This window comes from Schistocerca piceifrons, chromosome 6 (assembly GCF_021461385.2).
Source record: "Schistocerca piceifrons isolate TAMUIC-IGC-003096 chromosome 6, iqSchPice1.1, whole genome shotgun sequence".
Lineage (NCBI taxonomy): Eukaryota > Metazoa > Arthropoda > Insecta > Orthoptera > Acrididae > Schistocerca > Schistocerca piceifrons.
Genome location: NC_060143.1, coordinates 401,694,706 through 401,717,980, shown reverse-complemented (window position 1 = coordinate 401,717,980; position 23,275 = coordinate 401,694,706). Strand labels below are relative to the sequence as shown.

At 40.7% G+C, this 23,275-nt stretch overlaps 1 protein-coding gene across 1 annotated transcript in view; it reads left to right on the top strand.

Moving 5' to 3' along the window:
• LOC124803346 (cadherin-23-like) overlaps positions 1 to 23,275 on the top strand; it is a 326,146-nt gene that overhangs the window by 127,449 nt on the left and 175,422 nt on the right. Inside the window, exon 12 of the mRNA XM_047264532.1 lies at positions 18,404 to 18,521. Coding sequence (XP_047120488.1) covers positions 18,404 to 18,521 — 118 coding nt within the window. The remainder of the gene's footprint in view (positions 1 to 18,403; positions 18,522 to 23,275) is intronic.

The following is a 23,275-nucleotide window of genomic DNA, read 5'->3' as shown; positions in this document are numbered from 1 at the left end:
ATTTTCTCTTTTGCAGGGATAAATTGTCCCACACACAACACTGCAGATGCACATCACACTAAAGCAATGTCATCACAAAGTATAAAGTTTTGCTTATAGTCCTTTTAGACGTGGTATGTCATCACCTTTGTCTATCACATGAACTTGATCAACCAGACAGTTTAACACAAAATCCAAATCATATTGGCACCTACACAAACTATTACCAGGAGTGGAAGTTAGGTTCATCAAGGGGAAACAGCATATAGCAGCAATTGATAAATGTTACCTGGAAAATATAGTCAGAGAAATTTAAATTTTAAAGCCAACTACTTATTTATGTCCTCATATGATGCTTTTAAGTTAAACTATGAGTTCCTAGGAATATATAAAGCAAGACATGTATTCATTTTTCATGTCACAGTATGACATGGGAATCAACAAAATTTGTTTCATTGGTGGAAAGTGGTGTGAACTCACTGCTGCTGCCCCCTGGAATGGGGCCGTATTTAAACAAGTGATTGTACTTTTATTGGGAAGAGACATCAGTGAGTAACATGGAACAGTAAATACTATACTGACCCATGAAATGCCTCTGTCTATTGCTGAAGAAATGTGTGTAATGGCTTAGAAGGAGTTAGGCCTCTCTAATAAACTAAACCGCCAACATAATAGGACATTCATCAGGTGTAATTATTAATTTTATAAAACTGGTTTCATGATTGTGTAAAACAGGTAGAGTGGGTGTATAGAATGAATGTTTAAGCACTCTTGAGTTCTTTGCCATCTAGTTGTTGTTGTTGTGTTCTTCAGTCCTGAGACTGGCTTGATGCAGCTCTCCATGCTACCCTATCCTGTGCAAGCTTCTTCATCTCCCAGTACTTACTGCAACCTGCATCCTTCTGAATCTGCTTAGTGTATTCATCTCTTGGTCTCCCTCTATGATTTTTACCCTCCACGCTGCCCTCCAATGCTAAATTTGTGATCCCTTGATGCCTCAGAACATGTCCTACCAACCGGTCCCTTCTTCTTGTCAAGTTGTACCACAAACTTCTTTTCTCCCCAATTCTATTCAATACCTCCTCATTAGTTATGTGATATATGCATCTAATCTTCAGCATTCTTCTGTAGCACCGCATTTTGAAAGCTTCTATTCTCTTCTTGTCCAAACTATTTATTGTCCATGTTTCATTTCCATACATGGCTACACTCCATGCAAATACTTTCAGAAACGACTTCCTCACACTTAAATCTATATTTGATGTTAACAAATTTCTCTTCTTCAGAAACGCTTTCCGTGCCATTGCCAGTCTACATTTTATATCTTCTTTACTTTGACCATCATCAGTTATTTTGCTCCCCAAATAGTGAAACTCCTTTACTACTTTAAGTGTCTCATTTCCTAATCTAATTCCCTCAGCATCACCCGACTTAATTCGACTGCATGCCTTCTAGTAAAGTCACCAAAAGATAAAAAAAATACTTATGAAAAAATTAGATAATTCATCTGCATTGTGTGAAAATTGGTGATTGACCATGAGCAATAAAAAGTGTGAGATCCTCCACATCAGTAGTAAAGGGAATCCACAAAATTCCAATTACATGATAACAGTATAATGGAAGGAAACATTCCACGTGGGAAAAATTATATATATATATATATATATATATATATGGTTATAATAGAGGGAAACATTCCACGTAGGAAATATATATCTAAAAACAAAGATGATGTGACTTACCAAATGAAAGTGCTGGCAGGTCGACAGACACACAAACAAACACAAACATACACACAAAATTCAAGCTTTCGCAACAAACTGTTGCCTCATCAGGAAAGAGGGAAGGAGAGGGGAAGACGAAAGGAAGTGGGTTTTAAAGGAGAGGGTAAGGAGTCATTCCAATCCCGGGAGCGGAAAGACTTACCTTAGGGGGAAAAAAGGACAGGTATACACTCGCACACACGCACATATCCATCCACACATACAGACACAAGCAGACATATTTAAAGACAAAGAGTTTGGGCAGAGATGTCAGTCGAGGCAGAAGTGTAGAGGCAAAGAAGTTGTTGAAAGACAGGTGAGGTATGAGTGGCGGCAACTTGAAATTAGCGGAGATTGAGGCCTGGCGGATGACGAGAAGAGAGGATATACTGAAGGGCAAGTTCCCATCTCCGGAGTTCGGATAGGTTGGTGTTGGTGGGAAGTATCCAGATAACCCGGACGGTGTAACACTGTGCCAAGATGTGCTGGCCGTGCACCAAGGCATGTTTAGCCACAGGGTGATCCTCATTACCAACAAACACTGTCTGCCTGTGTCCATTCATGCGAATGGACAGTTTGTTGCTGGTCATTCCCACATAGAATGCGTCACAGTGTAGGCAGGTCAGTTGGTAGATCACGTGGGTGCTTTCACACGTGGCTCTGCCTTTGATCGTGTACACCTTCCGGGTTACAGGACTGGAGTAGGTGGTGGTGGGAGGGTGCATGGGACAGGTTTTACACCGGGGGCGGTTACAAGGGTAGGAGCCAGAGGGTAGGGAAGGTGGTTTGGGGATTTCATAGGGATGAACTAAGAGGTTACGAAGGTTAGGTGGACGGCGGAAAGACACTCTTGGTGGAGTGGGGAGGATTTCATGAAGGATGGATCTCATTTCTGGGCAGGATTTTAGGAAGTCGTATCCCTGCTGGAGAGCCACATTCAGAATCTGATCCAGTCCCGGAAAGTATCCTGTCACAAGTGGGGCACTTTTGTGGTTCTTCTGTGGGAGGTTCTGGGTTTGAGAGGATGAGGAAGTTGCTCTGGTTATTTGCTTCTGTACCAGGTCGGGAGGGTAGTTGCGGGATGCGAAAGCTGTTGTCAGGTTGTTGGTGTAATGCTTCAGGGATTCCGGACTGGAGCAGATTCGTTTGCCACGAAGACCTAGGCTGTAGGGAAGGGACCGTTTGATGTGGAATGGGTGGCAGCTGTCGTAATGGAGGTACTGTTGCTTGTTGGTGGGTTTGATGTGGACGGACGTGTGAAGCTGGCCATTGGACAGGTGGAGGTCAACATCAAGGAAAGTGGCATGGGATTTGGAGTAGGACCAGGTGAATCTGATGGAACCAAAGGAGTTGAGGTTGGAGAGGAAATTCTGGAGTTCTTCTTCACTGTGAGTCCAGATCATGAAGATGTCATCAATAAATCTGTACCAAACTTTGGGTTGGCAGGCCTGGGTAACCAAGAAGACTTCCTCTAAGCGACCCATGAATAGGTTGGCGTACGAAGGGGCCATCCTGGTACCCATGGCTGTTCCCTTTAATTGCTGGTATGTCTGGCCTTCAAAAGTGAAGAAGTTGTGGGTCAGGATGAAGCTGGCTAAGGTAATGAGGAAAGAGGTTTTGGGTAGGGTGGCAGGTGATCGGCGTGAAAGGAAGTGCTCCATTGCAGCGAGGCCCTGGACGTGCGGGATATTTGTGTATAAGGAAGTGGCATCAATGGTTACAAGGATGGTTTCTGGGGGTAACGGATTGGGTAAGGATTCCAGGCGTTCGAGAAAGTGGTTGGTGTCTTTGATGAAGGATGGGAGACTGCACATAATGGGTTGAAGGTGTTGATCTACGTAGGCAGAGATACGTTCTGTGGGGGCTTGGTAACCAGCAACAAACTGTCCATTCGCATGAATGGACACAGGCAGACAATGTTTGTTGGTAATGAGGATCACCCTGTGGCTAAACATGCCTTGGTGCACGGCCAGCACATCTTGGCACAGTGTTACACCGTCCGGGTTATCTGGATACTTCCCACCAACACCAACCTATCCGAACTCCGGAGATGGGAACTTGCCCTTCAGTATATCCTCTCTTCTCGTCATCCGCCAGGCCTCAATCTCCGCTAATTTCAAGTTGCCGCCACTCATACCTCACCTGTCTTTCAACAACTTCTTTGCCTCTACACTTCTGCCTCGACTGACATCTCTGCCCAAACTCTTTGTCTTTAAATATGTCTGCTTGTGTCTGTATGTGTGGATGGATATGTGCGTGTGTGCGAGTGTATACCTGTCCTTTTTTCCCCCTAAGGTAAGTCTTTCCGCTCCCGGGATTGGAATGACTCCTTACCCTCTCCTTTAAAACCCACTTCCTTTCGTCTTCCCCTCTCCTTCCCTCTTTCCTGATGAGGCAACAGTTTGTTGCGAAAGCTTGAATTTTGTGTGTATGTTTGTGTTTGTTTGTGTGTCTGTCGACCTGCCAGCACTTTCATTTGGTAAGTCACATCATCTTTGTTTTTAGATATATATTTCCTACGTGGAATGTTTCCCTCTATTATAACCATATCATTAATTTGAACCCAACAATTACGTTTGTTATTGTCGCTGTTGCATCTCGAAATCTTTCCTGTCGTCTTATTTTCTCTTTATTTTCTCTTTCTGCGTTTACCAGTAGTCTCACTTTCTATTCACCTTCCCTTTTTACCGTAATACAAATTTATCCCGCCTATATATACTCTATAATACGTAACCCACTTCCAAACCATAACCAAAAAATTTTTATTTTGCGCTTTCAACAATACCGCTAACCGTTTCTAGTTCAATAACAGCTGCCTTCACGTATTAAATAACCATTTCGGCTAGTTCTAATAACTTTTACTTTATTTCCACTTCCGTTTTTCGTACATCACTGATCATTTTTAGCCGCTCTCCACAGGTTTTAACGTCATTATTTACAATTGTTAGCCCCATTTTCGTAATCTTTCACCACAACACCACGCCTTTTAATACATTTACACGTTTTTTCGAAATTTTCCCGAATTTCTCCGTCCTTTAACGTGTTTTAGCGGCAACACAACCACCTAACCTTCATGCACATCGCTGTCTACCAACCCAAGTTCACCACAGGATCAACTTAACCAACACTTTTTCGCATTTTTTCATACCAGATCTCCAGTTATTTTCTAGTTCACCCTTATCTCTCCCCATATATTTTTATCCTTCATTTTCATTTCAACCTCATCTTACATTTTCCACCTTCTAATACCATGTCACCCTCACAACACCCCCACAACGACCCCATTAAGTTTTATTTACATTCCCTCCGCAAACATGCCTTCACCCTAGCCAGATTACGCTCGCATATTTTATTTTCTCAGGCTTGTCTGACATTTGGCATAACCCCCAAAGGCCTCACACTTAAAGTTCCCATCTCTGGCTGCAACCCTTCTTTCCATCAGTCCCTATACCAGTTCCAAACTGAACAATCCACTGCCCTCACCCACCTAATCCTTCACCTACACATCAACTCAGCCAATGAACACACCCGTCAACTCCTATCCTTAATAAAAGTCCTCAATCTTTCCTCTCCCACATCCACACCGGCTATTCAGAGCATCCTCCTACAGGCCAACCGCAAATTAGAGCAGCATGCCACCCTTCACCTCAAAAAACTATCCAATCTCCTGGTTTCCCACCTCCGGAAAGGCAACTCACTCACCCTTCACAACCTTTCCAGCAAACCTCAACCACCTCTCATTGCACACAAACCCAGTCTCTCCCATCTACTCAGTCTCCCACTTCCAGCTCCACTCCCTCCAAAACCTCAAAATTCCAAGCAACACAATCTGGCACCACAACACCCTAATTCAGTAGTTAACCTTTCCTCCAAACCTCTCTCCCAATCTGAAACCTCTGTCCTATCCAAAGGCCTCACCTTCAGCCCCACTCCCAGATTCAACCAAACAGCCCTCGTCAAAGATTTACTGTCCTACACTCGTACTCTCTGCTGGAAGTATCACTTTGCCACGAAGAAAAATGATCCTAATCCTACCCCTAATGATCCAACTCCCCAAGACACTATCCAAATTGAACCCTGCCTGGAACAGTTCCGTCCTCCGTCACAGCGGGACCCACCTCCTCTTCCTCAAAATCACCCTCTCCAAACCTTCCAGGAATTTCTGACTTCCAGCCTTGCCTCCCAATCCTTCTTAAAAAACCTTAATCCTACTCCCAACATCACCACTGCTGAAGCCCAGGCTATCCGTGATCTGAAGGCTGACCGGTCCATCATCATTCTTCCGGCGGACAAGGGTTCCACGACCGTGGTACTTGATCGTCGGGAGTATGTGGCTGAGGGACTGCGTCAGCTTTCGGACAACACCACATACAAAGTTTGCCAAGGTAATCCCATTCCTGATGTCCAGGCGGAGCTTCAGGGAATCCTCAGAACCTTAGGCCCCCTACAAAACCTTTCACCTGACTCCATCAACCTCCTGACCCCACCGACACCCCGCACCCCTACCTTCTACCTTCTTCCTAAAATTCACAAACCCAATCATCCTGGCCGTCCCATTGTAGCTGGTTACCAAGCCCCCACAGAACGTATCTCTGCCTACGTAGATCAACACCTTCAACCCATTATGTGCAGTCTCCCATCCTTCATCAAAGACACCAACCACTTTCTCGAACGCCTGGAATCCTTACCCAATCCGTTACCCCCAGAAACCATCCTTGTAACCATTGATGCCACTTCCTTATACACAAATATCCCGCACGTCCAGGGCCTCGCTGCAATGGAGCACTTCCTTTCACGCCGATCACCTGCCACCCTACCCAAAACCTCTTTCCTCATTACCTTAGCCAGCTTCATCCTGACCCACAACTTCTTCACTTTTGAAGGCCAGACATACCAGCAATTAAAGGGAACAGCCATGGGTACCAGGATGGCCCCTTCGTACGCCAACCTATTCATGGGTCGCTTAGAGGAAGTCTTCTTGGTTACCCAGGCCTGCCAACCCAAAGTTTGGTACAGATTTATTGATGACATCTTCATGATCTGGACTCACAGTGAAGAAGAACTCCAGAATTTCCTCTCCAACCTCAACTCCTTTGGTTCCATCAGATTCACCTGGTCCTACTCCAAATCCCATGCCACTTTCCTTGATGTTGACCTCCACCTGTCCAATGGCCAGCTTCACACGTCCGTCCACATCAAACCCACCAACAAGCAACAGTACCTCCATTACGACAGCTGCCACCCATTCCACATCAAACGGTCCCTTCCCTACAGCCTAGGTCTTCGTGGCAAACGAATCTGCTCCAGTCCGGAATCCCTGAAGCATTACACCAACAACCTGACAACAGCTTTCGCATCCCGCAACTACCCTCCCGACCTGGTACAGAAGCAAATAACCAGAGCAACTTCCTCATCCTCTCAAACCCAGAACCTCCCACAGAAGAACCACAAAAGTGCCCCACTTGTGACAGGATACTTTCCGGGACTGGATCAGATTCTGAATGTGGCTCTCCAGCAGGGATACGACTTCCTAAAATCCTGCCCAGAAATGAGATCCATCCTTCATGAAATCCTCCCCACTCCACCAAGAGTGTCTTTCCGCCGTCCACCTAACCTTCGTAACCTCTTAGTTCATCCCTATGAAATCCCCAAACCACCTTCCCTACCCTCTGGCTCCTACCCTTGTAACCGCCCCCGGTGTAAAACCTGTCCCATGCACCCTCCCACCACCACCTACTCCAGTCCTGTAACCCGGAAGGTGTACACGATCAAAGGCAGAGCCACGTGTGAAAGCACCCACGTGATCTACCAACTGACCTGCCTACACTGTGACGCATTCTATGTGGGAATGACCAGCAACAAACTGTCCATTCGCATGAATGGACACAGGCAGACAGTGTTTGTTGGTAATGAGGATCACCCTGTGGCTAAACATGCCTTGGTGCACGGCCAGCACATCTTGGCACAGTGTTACACCGTCCGGGTTATCTGGATACTTCCCACCAACACCAACCTATCCGAACTCCGGAGATGGGAACTTGCCCTTCAGTATATCCTCTCTTCTCGTCATCCGCCAGGCCTCAATCTCCGCTAATTTCAAGTTGCCGCCACTCATACCTCACCTGTCTTTCAACAACTTCTTTGCCTCTACACTTCTGCCTCGACTGACATCTCTGCCCAAACTCTTTGTCTTTAAATATGTCTGCTTGTGTCTGTATGTGTGGATGGATATGTGCGTGTGTGCGAGTGTATACCTGTCCTTTTTTCCCCCTAAGGTAAGTCTTTCCGCTCCCGGGATTGGAATGACTCCTTACCCTCTCCTTTAAAACCCACTTCCTTTCGTCTTCCCCTCTCCTTCCCTCTTTCCTGATGAGGCAACAGTTTGTTGCGAAAGCTTGAATTTTGTGTGTATGTTTGTGTTTGTTTGTGTGTCTGTCGACCTGCCAGCACTTTCATTTGGTAAGTCACATCATCTTTGTTTTTAGATATATATTTCCTACGTGGAATGTTTCCCTCTATTATAACCATATCATTAATTTGAACCCAACAATTACGTTTGTTATTGTCGCTGTTGCATCTCGAAATCTTTCCTGTCGTCTTATTTTCTCTTTATTTTCTCTTTCTGCGTTTACCAGTAGTCTCACTTTCTATTCACCTTCCCTTTTTACCGTAATACAAATTTATCCCGCCTATATATACTCTATAATACGTAACCCACTTCCAAACCATAACCAAAAAATTTTTATTTTGCGCTTTCAACAATACCGCTAACCGTTTCTAGTTCAATAACAGCTGCCTTCACGTATTAAATAACCATTTCGGCTAGTTCTAATAACTTTTACTTTATTTCCACTTCCGTTTTTCGTACATCACTGATCATTTTTAGCCGCTCTCCACAGGTTTTAACGTCATTATTTACAATTGTTAGCCCCATTTTCGTAATCTTTCACCACAACACCACGCCTTTTAATACATTTACACGTTTTTTCGAAATTTTCCCGAATTTCTCCGTCCTTTAACGTGTTTTAGCGGCAACACAACCACCTAACCTTCATGCACATCGCTGTCTACCAACCCAAGTTCACCACAGGATCAACTTAACCAACACTTTTTCGCATTTTTTCATACCAGATCTCCAGTTATTTTCTAGTTCACCCTTATCTCTCCCCATATATTTTTATCCTTCATTTTCATTTCAACCTCATCTTACATTTTCCACCTTCTAATACCATGTCACCCTCACAACACCCCCACAACGACCCCATTAAGTTTTATTTACATTCCCTCCGCAAACATGCCTTCACCCTAGCCAGATTACGCTCGCATATTTTATTTTCTCAGGCTTGTCTGACATTTGGCATAACCCCCAAAGGCCTCACACTTAAAGTTCCCATCTCTGGCTGCAACCCTTCTTTCCATCAGTCCCTATACCAGTTCCAAACTGAACAATCCACTGCCCTCACCCACCTAATCCTTCACCTACACATCAACTCAGCCAATGAACACACCCGTCAACTCCTATCCTTAATAAAAGTCCTCAATCTTTCCTCTCCCACATCCACACCGGCTATTCAGAGCATCCTCCTACAGGCCAACCGCAAATTAGAGCAGCATGCCACCCTTCACCTCAAAAAACTATCCAATCTCCTGGTTTCCCACCTCCGGAAAGGCAACTCACTCACCCTTCACAACCTTTCCAGCAAACCTCAACCACCTCTCATTGCACACAAACCCAGTCTCTCCCATCTACTCAGTCTCCCACTTCCAGCTCCACTCCCTCCAAAACCTCAAAATTCCAAGCAACACAATCTGGCACCACAACACCCTAATTCAGTAGTTAACCTTTCCTCCAAACCTCTCTCCCAATCTGAAACCTCTGTCCTATCCAAAGGCCTCACCTTCAGCCCCACTCCCAGATTCAACCAAACAGCCCTCGTCAAAGATTTACTGTCCTACACTCGTACTCTCTGCTGGAAGTATCACTTTGCCACGAAGAAAAATGATCCTAATCCTACCCCTAATGATCCAACTCCCCAAGACACTATCCAAATTGAACCCTGCCTGGAACAGTTCCGTCCTCCGTCACAGCGGGACCCACCTCCTCTTCCTCAAAATCACCCTCTCCAAACCTTCCAGGAATTTCTGACTTCCAGCCTTGCCTCCCAATCCTTCTTAAAAAACCTTAATCCTACTCCCAACATCACCACTGCTGAAGCCCAGGCTATCCGTGATCTGAAGGCTGACCGGTCCATCATCATTCTTCCGGCGGACAAGGGTTCCACGACCGTGGTACTTGATCGTCGGGAGTATGTGGCTGAGGGACTGCGTCAGCTTTCGGACAACACCACATACAAAGTTTGCCAAGGTAATCCCATTCCTGATGTCCAGGCGGAGCTTCAGGGAATCCTCAGAACCTTAGGCCCCCTACAAAACCTTTCACCTGACTCCATCAACCTCCTGACCCCACCGACACCCCGCACCCCTACCTTCTACCTTCTTCCTAAAATTCACAAACCCAATCATCCTGGCCGTCCCATTGTAGCTGGTTACCAAGCCCCCACAGAACGTATCTCTGCCTACGTAGATCAACACCTTCAACCCATTATGTGCAGTCTCCCATCCTTCATCAAAGACACCAACCACTTTCTCGAACGCCTGGAATCCTTACCCAATCCGTTACCCCCAGAAACCATCCTTGTAACCATTGATGCCACTTCCTTATACACAAATATCCCGCACGTCCAGGGCCTCGCTGCAATGGAGCACTTCCTTTCACGCCGATCACCTGCCACCCTACCCAAAACCTCTTTCCTCATTACCTTAGCCAGCTTCATCCTGACCCACAACTTCTTCACTTTTGAAGGCCAGACATACCAGCAATTAAAGGGAACAGCCATGGGTACCAGGATGGCCCCTTCGTACGCCAACCTATTCATGGGTCGCTTAGAGGAAGTCTTCTTGGTTACCCAGGCCTGCCAACCCAAAGTTTGGTACAGATTTATTGATGACATCTTCATGATCTGGACTCACAGTGAAGAAGAACTCCAGAATTTCCTCTCCAACCTCAACTCCTTTGGTTCCATCAGATTCACCTGGTCCTACTCCAAATCCCATGCCACTTTCCTTGATGTTGACCTCCACCTGTCCAATGGCCAGCTTCACACGTCCGTCCACATCAAACCCACCAACAAGCAACAGTACCTCCATTACGACAGCTGCCACCCATTCCACATCAAACGGTCCCTTCCCTACAGCCTAGGTCTTCGTGGCAAACGAATCTGCTCCAGTCCGGAATCCCTGAAGCATTACACCAACAACCTGACAACAGCTTTCGCATCCCGCAACTACCCTCCCGACCTGGTACAGAAGCAAATAACCAGAGCAACTTCCTCATCCTCTCAAACCCAGAACCTCCCACAGAAGAACCACAAAAGTGCCCCACTTGTGACAGGATACTTTCCGGGACTGGATCAGATTCTGAATGTGGCTCTCCAGCAGGGATACGACTTCCTAAAATCCTGCCCAGAAATGAGATCCATCCTTCATGAAATCCTCCCCACTCCACCAAGAGTGTCTTTCCGCCGTCCACCTAACCTTCGTAACCTCTTAGTTCATCCCTATGAAATCCCCAAACCACCTTCCCTACCCTCTGGCTCCTACCCTTGTAACCGCCCCCGGTGTAAAACCTGTCCCATGCACCCTCCCACCACCACCTACTCCAGTCCTGTAACCCGGAAGGTGTACACGATCAAAGGCAGAGCCACGTGTGAAAGCACCCACGTGATCTACCAACTGACCTGCCTACACTGTGACGCATTCTATGTGGGAATGACCAGCAACAAACTGTCCATTCGCATGAATGGACACAGGCAGACAGTGTTTGTTGGTAATGAGGATCACCCTGTGGCTAAACATGCCTTGGTGCACGGCCAGCACATCTTGGCACAGTGTTACACCGTCCGGGTTATCTGGATACTTCCCACCAACACCAACCTATCCGAACTCCGGAGATGGGAACTTGCCCTTCAGTATATCCTCTCTTCTCGTCATCCGCCAGGCCTCAATCTCCGCTAATTTCAAGTTGCCGCCACTCATACCTCACCTGTCTTTCAACAACTTCTTTGCCTCTACACTTCTGCCTCGACTGACATCTCTGCCCAAACTCTTTGTCTTTAAATATGTCTGCTTGTGTCTGTATGTGTGGATGGATATGTGCGTGTGTGCGAGTGTATACCTGTCCTTTTTTCCCCCTAAGGTAAGTCTTTCCGCTCCCGGGATTGGAATGACTCCTTACCCTCTCCTTTAAAACCCACTTCCTTTCGTCTTCCCCTCTCCTTCCCTCTTTCCTGATGAGGCAACAGTTTGTTGCGAAAGCTTGAATTTTGTGTGTGTGTTTGTGTTTGTTTGTGTGTCTATCGACCTGCCAGCACTTTTGTTCGGTAAGTCACCTCATCTTTGTTTTTATATACAATTACATGATAAATGATACAAAATCAAAGGCTGCCATTTCAACTAAAAATCTAGGGATTGCAATTATGAACAACTTAAAATGGAACCATCAAATAGTAAATGTTGTGACGAAAGTGAACAAAAGATCGTGTTTTATTGGCAGAACACTTTCAAGGTGCAACAAATCTTCTAAAGAGACTGCCCACAATACACTTGTCCATCTGCTTCCTTAGTATTGGTGCATAGTATCAGCTCCTTACCAGATAGAATTGACAGAGGACATTGAAAAAGTTCAAAGAATGGCAGCTTGTTTTGTATTAAATAGGAGAGAGAGTGTCAAAGATGTGATAAGCAAGTTGGGATGTCAATCATTAATACAAAGCCTTTTTTCATTGTGGTGAGATCTTTTCATGAAATTTCAATACTGATTTCTTCCTCCAAATGAAAACATTTTATTGATTTCCACCAACACAGGGAGAAATTATTACCATGATTAAATAGGAGCTCACATTGAAAGATTTAGGGCTTCATTTTTCTGACATCCTATTTGAGAATGGAATGGTTGAGAAATAGTCAAAGTGTTTAATAAGACCTCAACCAAACACTTAAGTGTGAATTATAGAGTAATCTTGCAGATATGGAAGTAATCCACTGCAAAGGGAAAGGACAAAACAAATTTTGATTCACAGAAAGAAGATTTGGTTTGTTTTTGAGACATACTTTGGTATGAGTAGTGTGATTGTATGTCTTGTGCTATATTCCTCATGAATCGTAATTTGACAGAAATGTGATACGTGAGCAAATATCTACATTGCTGGCTGTGAAACTATAGTATCCTTACTGAGTGAGGTGTTACAATCACTGTACTTTTATCTGAGAGGACTTGATTTCAAATCCCCATGAGCCAATCTCAATTTTCTGTGGTTTCCCTAACTTACATATTGTGAATGTTGGAATTGTTCCTTTGGACAGAGCATGGCTAGTTTTCTTCCATATCCTTGTCCCATTCAACCCTTTGCTCATCTCTAATGACATAGTTATCAGTGGGATGTTGAGCTCTAACCTTCCATTTTCTTTCAAGTACCTTTACATTGGTATTCTCCTCAATACGCTACTTTTGGCAGACTTTGCAAAGATTTTTATTGAGGCTTCTGATTATCCTTCAGAGCTAATTTGTAATTTGAGTAGTGTCATCATTCTGTATGATTTTTTTTTTAACAATTAGTGTTGTTTTTTATCCACAAGTGAATGTTCTCAAACTTTTCAGAGGTGCACTGCTAAATTTGATATGTAGTACATTTTATATGTAAAGCGGAGAATGACATCCAGAAAGAAGTGTATACAGCTGGACTTGTTTCTTTATAGTTAGTGGTGACTTGTGTAGTACTTTGATATTGTTTATGCATGAGTTGTCAACAACATTAAATACTCATCATATGGCTGTGATGATGACACTTATGCATGTGAATATATAGTTTCCCAGCATACACCACCAATGAAAAGTTGTCAAGTTTCAAGCCAGGTGATGGTGTTAAAATAGTGCAGCATTTCAGTTAGTGTAATACTCATTATCTTCTGATGAAGACTGTCACACTCATCAAAATGTTACAGTATCTTATTACTACCGAACAGCTGGGAATCTGATAATCTTTCATCAATATATAAAAAATCTCTTTTTTTTTAAAATTGCACGTTTTGAAGCACAATAATTTCATTATTTTAGCCTCCATTGCCCAGCAATGTAGAAATTGACTCTGCCATCCAGCCAGTTTTACAGATGGGAAATAGTGTCCTGAGATATGTTATGCACTGCATGCTTGACCTGTTCACATAGTTCCATATGAGTTGTTGGATGACCAAGTCACAAGAGTCACTTCTTGTCCCATAGTATCTCACACATGCTTGATTGCAGACAAGTCCAGAGATCATGCAGGCCAGGGAAGTTGGTGCATGTCTTGTAGAAGATATTGAGTTTCACGGGCAATGTGTGAGTGAGCATTATCCTGTTGGAACAACACATCAACTTCCTGTTATAGGAACTGCAAAAGAACAGGTCTAACAATATTCTGCACATACCAAGCACTGATTAACATCCCCTGAGAAACACCAAAGATCAATGCTAGTTGTAGCTTATCACACCATAGACCACAAGGCCTGTGGTGAGGCCAGTGTGTCTTGGGTGAATGCCCTCTACGAGACAGCGTTCACCAGGTCTATGTCATACATACAGACAACCACCACTTTTGTTCAGGTGGAATCTGCTTTCATAACTGAAGATGAGCTTGCACCATTTGATTTTCAAAGTGTTCATCTGATAGCAACAATCAAGCCATGCACATCAATGCTGTGACATGACTGAAAGATTGGCTAGCATCATGCTTGCCAGTAGTGCCACTGGTAATAACAGTTTTGCAACAGTTTGCATTGTAAGATCTGGGCTCACAAGCCCTCTTACCTGTGCTATGGTAGCTGTACATTCTACCACTGTTCTCCTACAGTACAACAAGCCTGGTGGATGTCTATGCTACATGGGCATCCAGAACCTTGTCTATGGATGTATGAATGTTCAGGTGGCCACTGATACCAGCATTGTTGCACAACTGATGCAGCATGTACAATTTTTATGGCAATTCCAAAAGGACCATCCCACCACTTGGAAGGTCATAATTTGACTCTTTCAAACTTGCTTTGTTGGCTGTGGAAAGCACAAGTGGATCTGCATGGCATGGTTGCCTGCTTGCTTCACTTGTTTCCACTACACTGAGCCTTCTGGCTGTGACCATTTCCTGTTAAAGGGAGACACAGATGGCACTCTGGTAGCTATGCCACTATACTGCCTGTTGGCAGACAACACTCAAACCATTATCAGTACATCTACTATCTCCCAGGTGGTATATGCCATTATCAAATCAAAATTGACGTCATCTTTCCAAGTGTACTTTTTTTTTCCATCGGGGCAGCATTTATTAAGAATAAAATTAACTGAATTTTCTGTTTGTGCTACCAAACTGACTATAGTACTTGTTTTGAAACTGTGGGTAAAACAGAATTACTTAATTTTAAAATAAGTCTGATGTCCTAAGTATGGGTTCATCTCTTAGTCCTATACTATCTGAAATTTACATGGACAATTTTGAACAAATTTTCTTACAGAGAGAGCCATTGAACTGAAAAATAAAATGCTGATTTAGATACGTCAATGATGTACTGTGTTTGTGACCAGTACTGCTGGACAGTTAGATACATTACTACAGAACTTAAACTTGCAACATAAGAAAATGCAGTTTACAATGAAGCTGAGAGGCTCGTCTATGCATTTAGATATTAATACAAGAAGACACTTATTTAACATTTATAGAAATGAATAGCTAATAATACAGTAATCCCTGCAAGCTCCCAGTATTCACACAGTCATAAACATGCAGCATTCCATTCAGTCAGGCATAGCCTCATATCATTCCAATATCTGACTCAGCCTTTCAAACAGAACAGCAGACCATCAAACACATTGCTTCCAGCAATTCCTATAGCTCTGCACTGATGGATAATGCATTAAGAAAAAGAGAAACGGCAAATAATTAGCCAACTTCTGTACATTCACCAACAACATCTTTCAGTAGTTGCAAAGTCGGGTGCAAAATCCCATATACTGGCAAAATTTCAGACAACCTTGCAAAAAGTTAAAGTCTCAGAACTACAGACCTTAATTTTATAATACCAATAGCATAGACTGATGACCATGGATGTTAAGTCTCGTAGTGCTCAGAGCCATTTGACCATTTGACCAATAGCATATCAAAAATTTTTATTTGATAGTAAAGACAAACTGTAACTCTTGGCATACAGTGGTGTATATTAAATCACTTGCAAGCAGTGTGAAAAACTTTATATTGCTCTGTCAGGCAGAGCTGTGGTAATTATGCTCCTTAAAAAGGAGAGAAGCTGCAGATTAAGGAAGAAAGATTCAACCTCCATTAGAAGAAAACCATTCAGGTGATGTAGAATGTGAAGTATTACATTCTGTTAAAAAAAAAAATTCATAAACATGACCCTACCAGAAATACTGGAAATTAACTAGCACACGACATAGAGTGCCAGTCTAGTATTAAATGATCAGACTCAATTTTCCTTTTCCCCTTTGTCAAATTATGTTTTCATTATAAAAGCTGTAAATCTGTCTTATATCTCACCTGTTGTTAAATGAACCTCCACATAAAAAATTTATTTACTCCCTTTTTTAGTTATTGTAATTATTTCTATGTGACCAAAAAAGTGTAATATTTTCATACATAAACATTCTGTCAGTTTTGTATCTTGTATACAAATAATATCTGTGTAAGTTGCATATCTTGTTTATCTGTACTTGCAGCATTCATAAGATGGTCGAAGAAGCCAAAAGCCAGTTCACGACAGAATGAAACAATTTTACAGAACATTAAGAGATTTTTTCCTTTTTAATAATGTTAGGAATATACAAAGGTATGAGTAGATACAAAAAAAAAAAAATCATTAACAAACGTATAGATTAGGGCAGTGCTTAAACATTTACTGGCATAAAATTCTATATTACAGCTTCTACTAACATGATATCACTCCACAATTTTATATTGTGTACCACTGTAAAGCAACATGGTTGGGTAATAACTACTTTCAGGAGAAAAAAACTCTAAGTACTTGCTGATTCTGTATCTGTTGGCATGAGCCTGAGTTGGAATTTCCCATCCTGAAGTTATGTATGGATTTTCCATTATATCATCTTGTAATTTTGTCAGATGATTTTTTCCCTTTCAGTACATTTAAGATTTGCTCAGTTTAAAGTGGCACTGATACAAACTAAGAAATAATTGTAGCAGTCATAACCTGACAGTCACACACATCGATTCCAACATTTAAATTAAAATAAAATAAAAAAAAAGCTGACAACTCAGGACATCTATCACTCCTGTTTCAAGAGTGTTGTAGCTGTGGATTTCATTCATCATAGTAACAGGCTTCTTGTTGTCTTTTGAAAAGCATGTTACCAAAAAGAAAAGAAAAAATTGTTTTCTTATTTTATATTTTAATTTTTCAAAAAGTATTTGGCCTGTGACATTTAACATGGTATTGCTCCTCAGTAGTATATTGAGTATCACTTATTTTTTTAAATATAGCAGTCTTTTATGATGGCTTGAACTCTGCTGGAGGCATTTTCAATTAGGTGTCTGTCTGTCCATTTCAGGAATGTTATTTTCCATAAACCATTGCCTCACAGATGACGATTTATGACTGGTGCATTGTCATGCTGATAAAAACAGCTGAACTATTCATTTACTGTACACAATACACGATGCTGTAAAATATGTTCCTATCCTTCTGCACTTATGATTTTCTGAAGTGCAATAAGGAAACCAGAACCTAACCACAAAAAATACCCCCATACTATAACACCACCTCCTTTGTACTTTCCTGTAGGTACTACAAAAGATGGCAGCTAACATTCTTTAGGCATTTGCCAAACCCAGACAATTCCATCACATTGCCACAAGGTATAGTATGATTCATCACTCATTGTCAGCCATCCACTGTGTAGTGGTGTCACTCTATACACAACCTCAAGTGTCACTTAGCATCGACTACAGAAACGTCTTGTTCACGAGGAGCTGCTCGTGCATTGTACCTCATTCCTTCAACTCCCTATTTACAATCACTGTACACTAGCTAGATTGCTGGTAGACTTCAAAATTGATAAGTGATTCCTTCTTCTGATTTCAGGTGATTTTTTACAACTACCCTCCACAATGCTCGACCATCCCTGTCGATTACCACATGAGGTCTGCTTGGCTTTGGTGTAGCTGTGGTTGTTCTTTTGCATTTCCACTGCACAGTCACATCACTAACAGTCAAATTAGGCAGCTTTAGAAGGGATGAAATGCCACCAATAGATTTGTTACCTAAGTGATATCCAATTAATAGTTCATGTTCAAAGTCACTGAGCACTCCTGACCAACAACTCTCCTGTTACTGTTTCTCTACTGACAACACAACTCTGCCTTGTTTTATACTAGTGGCTGCACCTCTCATGACACCTAGAAGTTCAGTTCCACATCACACAGCAGTGTCTAGATACTTTTGATCAGATAATATATCTGCACATAGCTTTATGAGCTTGCATTATTGAAAGGTAACAATAATGTTTTATTGCCAGCCAGTCCAATACTCTCTTTTCATTGCAGACACAACGTGTTGGAAGCCGACTTTATGATTGGCAAAATCAACCATTACCAGATTTTGAAGTCACAGATGAGGATGATCCATCAACTGGAAATGGACAGGTGACAGTTACTGTCACAGGTAACATATTTCTGTGTTTCTAAAATCTGCATTAATAATATATGTATTTTGAACTGAAAAGTGTGTTTCATCATGTATATTTATTCTTGTGTTGGAGATGCTCTTTATTTACAATAACATGTGGATCATGAATAATGACATACAGTACTGTGTTTTTGAACAAACAGCATCCTCCAATTCCCCCCCCCCCCCCATCCCCCCCTCCTTCTGTCTCTCTCTCTCTCTGTCTCTCCCCCTCTTTATTGTTCTTTTAGAGAGATACATGAAATGATGGACAAGGTATACTCTGTTCATGCTGATGTGGCTGTTGTTACTGTCAAATTATTATAATTTGATTAACTTTCCTGCCACAAGTAGCCTACATTTCACTGCATTAATAGCACACTCACTAATATTATTATAACTGTTATTAATGTTACTATTTATCACTGAAACAGTATTTCCACTTTTACTTGCAAAATATGTTATTTGCTAGGAAGAATTCAAGAAGGAGGTATGGTTACTTTAATCAGTCACATTTCGGTTCTATAATTGACAAGTAAAATAAATATGGTAATAATCATTTCACTACTCATAAACTATTACTAGACATACCTTCATTGCTGATATCACTATTGCTTGCTAGTGTGAGGACACTCTATCCAGATATAGGATGTTCCAACCATTATGTTGGAAGAAATTTAAATGACCATTATTTTGGCTAGCAATGGGAGGACATGCAATAACATAAAGTTTATGACCATTAGATTCCTGGACAAGTACCTCATTTAAATTATAAACCTCTCCACATCTTGCTGAGTGATAATATTGTGGCGTTCACTGTGTTATTCAGTGGTTTGGTATTTAACTAATTTGTAAATGAAAATGATAATCTTATTTTATTACAATGAGTAATTACTAAATAATTTTTGTCCCGGCTAAAGATTTGGTCAAGCTGCTAAAGAACTCCAAGTTAACATTGTGTTAAGTTGTTGTCTGTAAGTTGTGTAAGTGTCACTAAATCACAGTTCATACAACAGATTCTATAAAACTATTGATTATGATGTAAACAAATATCTTCAGCAAAATGATCATTAAAACCACCGAATATCAGCCACGCACAACACTGACGTATGTTACCTGAAACAATATTTATCGCAACTTGTGCGTAATTAACTTTGGCTCCATACATTAGCTAGAAAAGTTTGTTATAAGGATCATGCTATGAGCACTGTTTTTAAAGAACCAATCTAATTCCAATTATTTTCATTAAAATGAGTTCGGGACCACCGGTGCACATTTATTTTTACACATTTTTATTGCCTTCGTCATTTACGTCTGCGGAGTTGCATAATTTGAATCTGGCGCTGAGATAATTGTTAAGATGGTGGCAGACAATTGATAGAGGCTTTCTACTGTTAGAGGAAATAGGATAAGTATTTGAAATGCTTATTAAACTTTACTTTCATATTGTGCCCTATTTAGACTAATTGTCATCAAGCAAACCTTTGACATTTTCGTAAGGAAAACAGATAAAAATGCAATACAAATTGCTATCATCAATGGCTGCACTCCTTGCAGCAGAAAGAAATAATTAACACAGATAATGCTTATTGAGAGAGGAATTAAAGTTACAAATTATTTACTCATATTTATAATAATAATGAACTCTATTCTCAAGTAATAATTAACAAATAATTACAATTTCTTAACAGACCTCAGTTTGATATGCGTCTTGCATCCACAACCTACAAAAGCCAACCAACAAAAGGTAAAAACAAAGGAACACAAACGCAGATCATAAAAGGAATTTACAATTATCATTGTCTTTGTATGATACACATTGATATGTCCAATTACATCATAAGATATTATATAAATAATTAACATTTATTTCACTGTTTTTTTCATACGTCAGATAGATAATGTTTATAACTGTTAGAGGCATAATTTCCTCTCGTCACACTGTAGCTAAAATTTATCTCGTGGATGTTACAATATATATACCATCGATTGTGGTTTGACTACCTCCTTGATACTATTCCACAGGAGTAGCCTATGAAATGGCGTCTGTCAACCTCCTTTTATTCTGTTGCCATCATCAGCTGTACAAACATAACACTCAAGTCTCTATCCAATTAGGAGAATTTTCTCTGCCTTCTTTAGCAGAATATGCTCTCTGGAACATGAAATTTCACTTTTCAAAGCTGTTGTTTCTTCTGAGTGGAGGCCAGTGATCTTCACATCCTTGTTAATGACACATGATCACCTAGCATTATTTCTGAGCATGTGTTAAATCACTGCTTCATTAAGTCACCAAAATCAGAAGGTCACTTCTTGAAAATTTTACTTGCTGACATGTTTTACACATAGCTCATCATCAGAACAATTGCCAAAACGTAATGAAAGACTTGGCACTCATTGATGAAAAGATTCAATTGAACTATGCGATACTCCAACACAAAAACTTCCATCAGTCCAAAATGAATGATAGTAAATAATGATCACATAGAAAAATCTTTTTCATTCAGTCAAAACTATATTTAATAACTCACTGTAAACCACATGCAAAGGTAACCAAAAATTATAACACTGCACAAATTACCCATCAAATTTATAAAACACTCAATTCTCCATTATTTATATTACTGCCTTGAACTCTAATTAATACAATGTATGGTAACGTATAGTTAACTGCCGACCTACAGTTTCTGTATTCTCACAGTTACAAAATCCATGATGTTAACAAATCCAAAAAATGTATCTGGTAATAAAATAAGCTTCTGAAAAATTTAAGAAACATAGGTAAATTTTTTCTGTTACTTTAATCAAAAGTGAATTTTTCTTTAGTATTAGTAATCACAAAAAATAAGGACAAACTTTGAGGTGGTCATCAATATAATTTTATTATTTCATATCCATAAATATACTGACAACATTTAATATTCCAAAGCTGAAATGAAAACAATTAGCCAAATGTGAAAGTAAATTATGAAAAATACATCAACTCATCTTTTGATTCACCATCAACCTGCTGTTCCAGTTCCAGTCACCCGCTCTCACATCTCTTCCAGATTCCATCTTTACACTCCAATTAATGGGTTAGGCATCTTTATACAGTCTGGAAAGTGTCACATCAAAGCAAAGTTAACATGCAAATAAAATCACTCAAAATTGAAGTATTTTTAATAAGATACATAACTTCAAAAAATGACAGTTTCCCATTTATGGGGGTAGTAAATACAAGTGAAATATTCACAATAGGAAAATTACACTTATTCCTATACAGAGAATTTTAAAATGGCAGCTTCCCTGGTACTTTTTCCTGCAATACATAGTCTTGGGTGACATGGTTTCTCTATTGTTATTTTCACATTATCTTGAAACTACTTACTATAAGCATGAAAAAAACATACCCTACAAGTTTAACAAAGAAAGTTAATCAAGTGATATATACCTTCATACAGACATATTCATAATTACTTCTGCTTGAAGTATTACTGAGCTAGGTTTTTTACCTTTCTTCTTAAATCAACCTCCTGGGATTGTTGGATTTTATGATTATCTGTGAAGCATCCTACACTATACGGGAGAAATTATGTTCTGATCTTTCCATATTTATTGGTACAAAGTTCCTTTTTGTTGCATGCCTTGGTAAATTGCAGGAGTCTCAATATTTGACAGTAAATAAAAATTTCTTGAAGTTCACTTTTGGAACAGACAAACTTATTCGTCTACATAATTCTGATGAACTGTCATGGTAACTTTAATGATTGAATACCAACTATAGACTTACTGAATTTTATGTGCTGAAACATAGAGCATTTGCAAGCTCATTGCTGGGCCTGACTGATTAATAACATAGTGACTGTACTGATTTAATGCTTGCCCACTACTGACTGTGGCATTGTGTGGGACACCTATTTATAGACGTGTAATACAGAAGTTAAAAATTTGTAAAATATTGAGCTATTTAATTTTAAATATTAACATAAATGACAGCAAAGGAAAATATACAAAAACAAATTGGGAACTGAAGTTATCCTGAATAACTCACAGCTGTCAAAATATAAAATAGTAAAATAATAGGTACTATTTTATGAGAGCCAAGTATTAATGTCCACAGAGAATTTTTTAGGTACTGAAATTTTCTAATTTTAACAATAAACAAGCTGTTATTGTAGTGTAAGTATATGTTTCTACATACAGAAAAATCAGATGCACTGAACTGTACTTCCAGATTTTTGAAAGAATAAAATTTTGAGATTGTAACATTTTAGAACACAAAATTTTTAAATGTAAGTATCATTCAAATAAACATGAGATAGATGAAAAAATAAATAAATAAAAAAACTGTTATTATTTCAAAAGTAATTACCATAATTGTTAAAACATTTACACCACTGTGGGACAAGACAGACACTGCTTTCAGAGAAAAATGTTTGTGGTTGTCTATGAAGCTGTGATTATACCCAGGCATGTTCCCCTTCATCCAAAGTCAATTGATGGTCACGATTCATTTTCTTTAGTGCTTCAAGAATAAGGAAGTCACATCGGGAGAGAATGGAACTGTACAGAGAATATGTAAGGATGAAACTTCTGCTGTATAGACAAAACTACCTTGGTAAAAATATGGGCGGGCATTATCCTGCAACAGAGTGATGCCATCTGTCAACATTTCTGGGCATTTCAACTTGATAGTGCACTTAACATTTTGCAAAATGTCCATGTACTGATGTGTATTAATTCTGGTGCTGTGTTCCAGAAAGTTAATG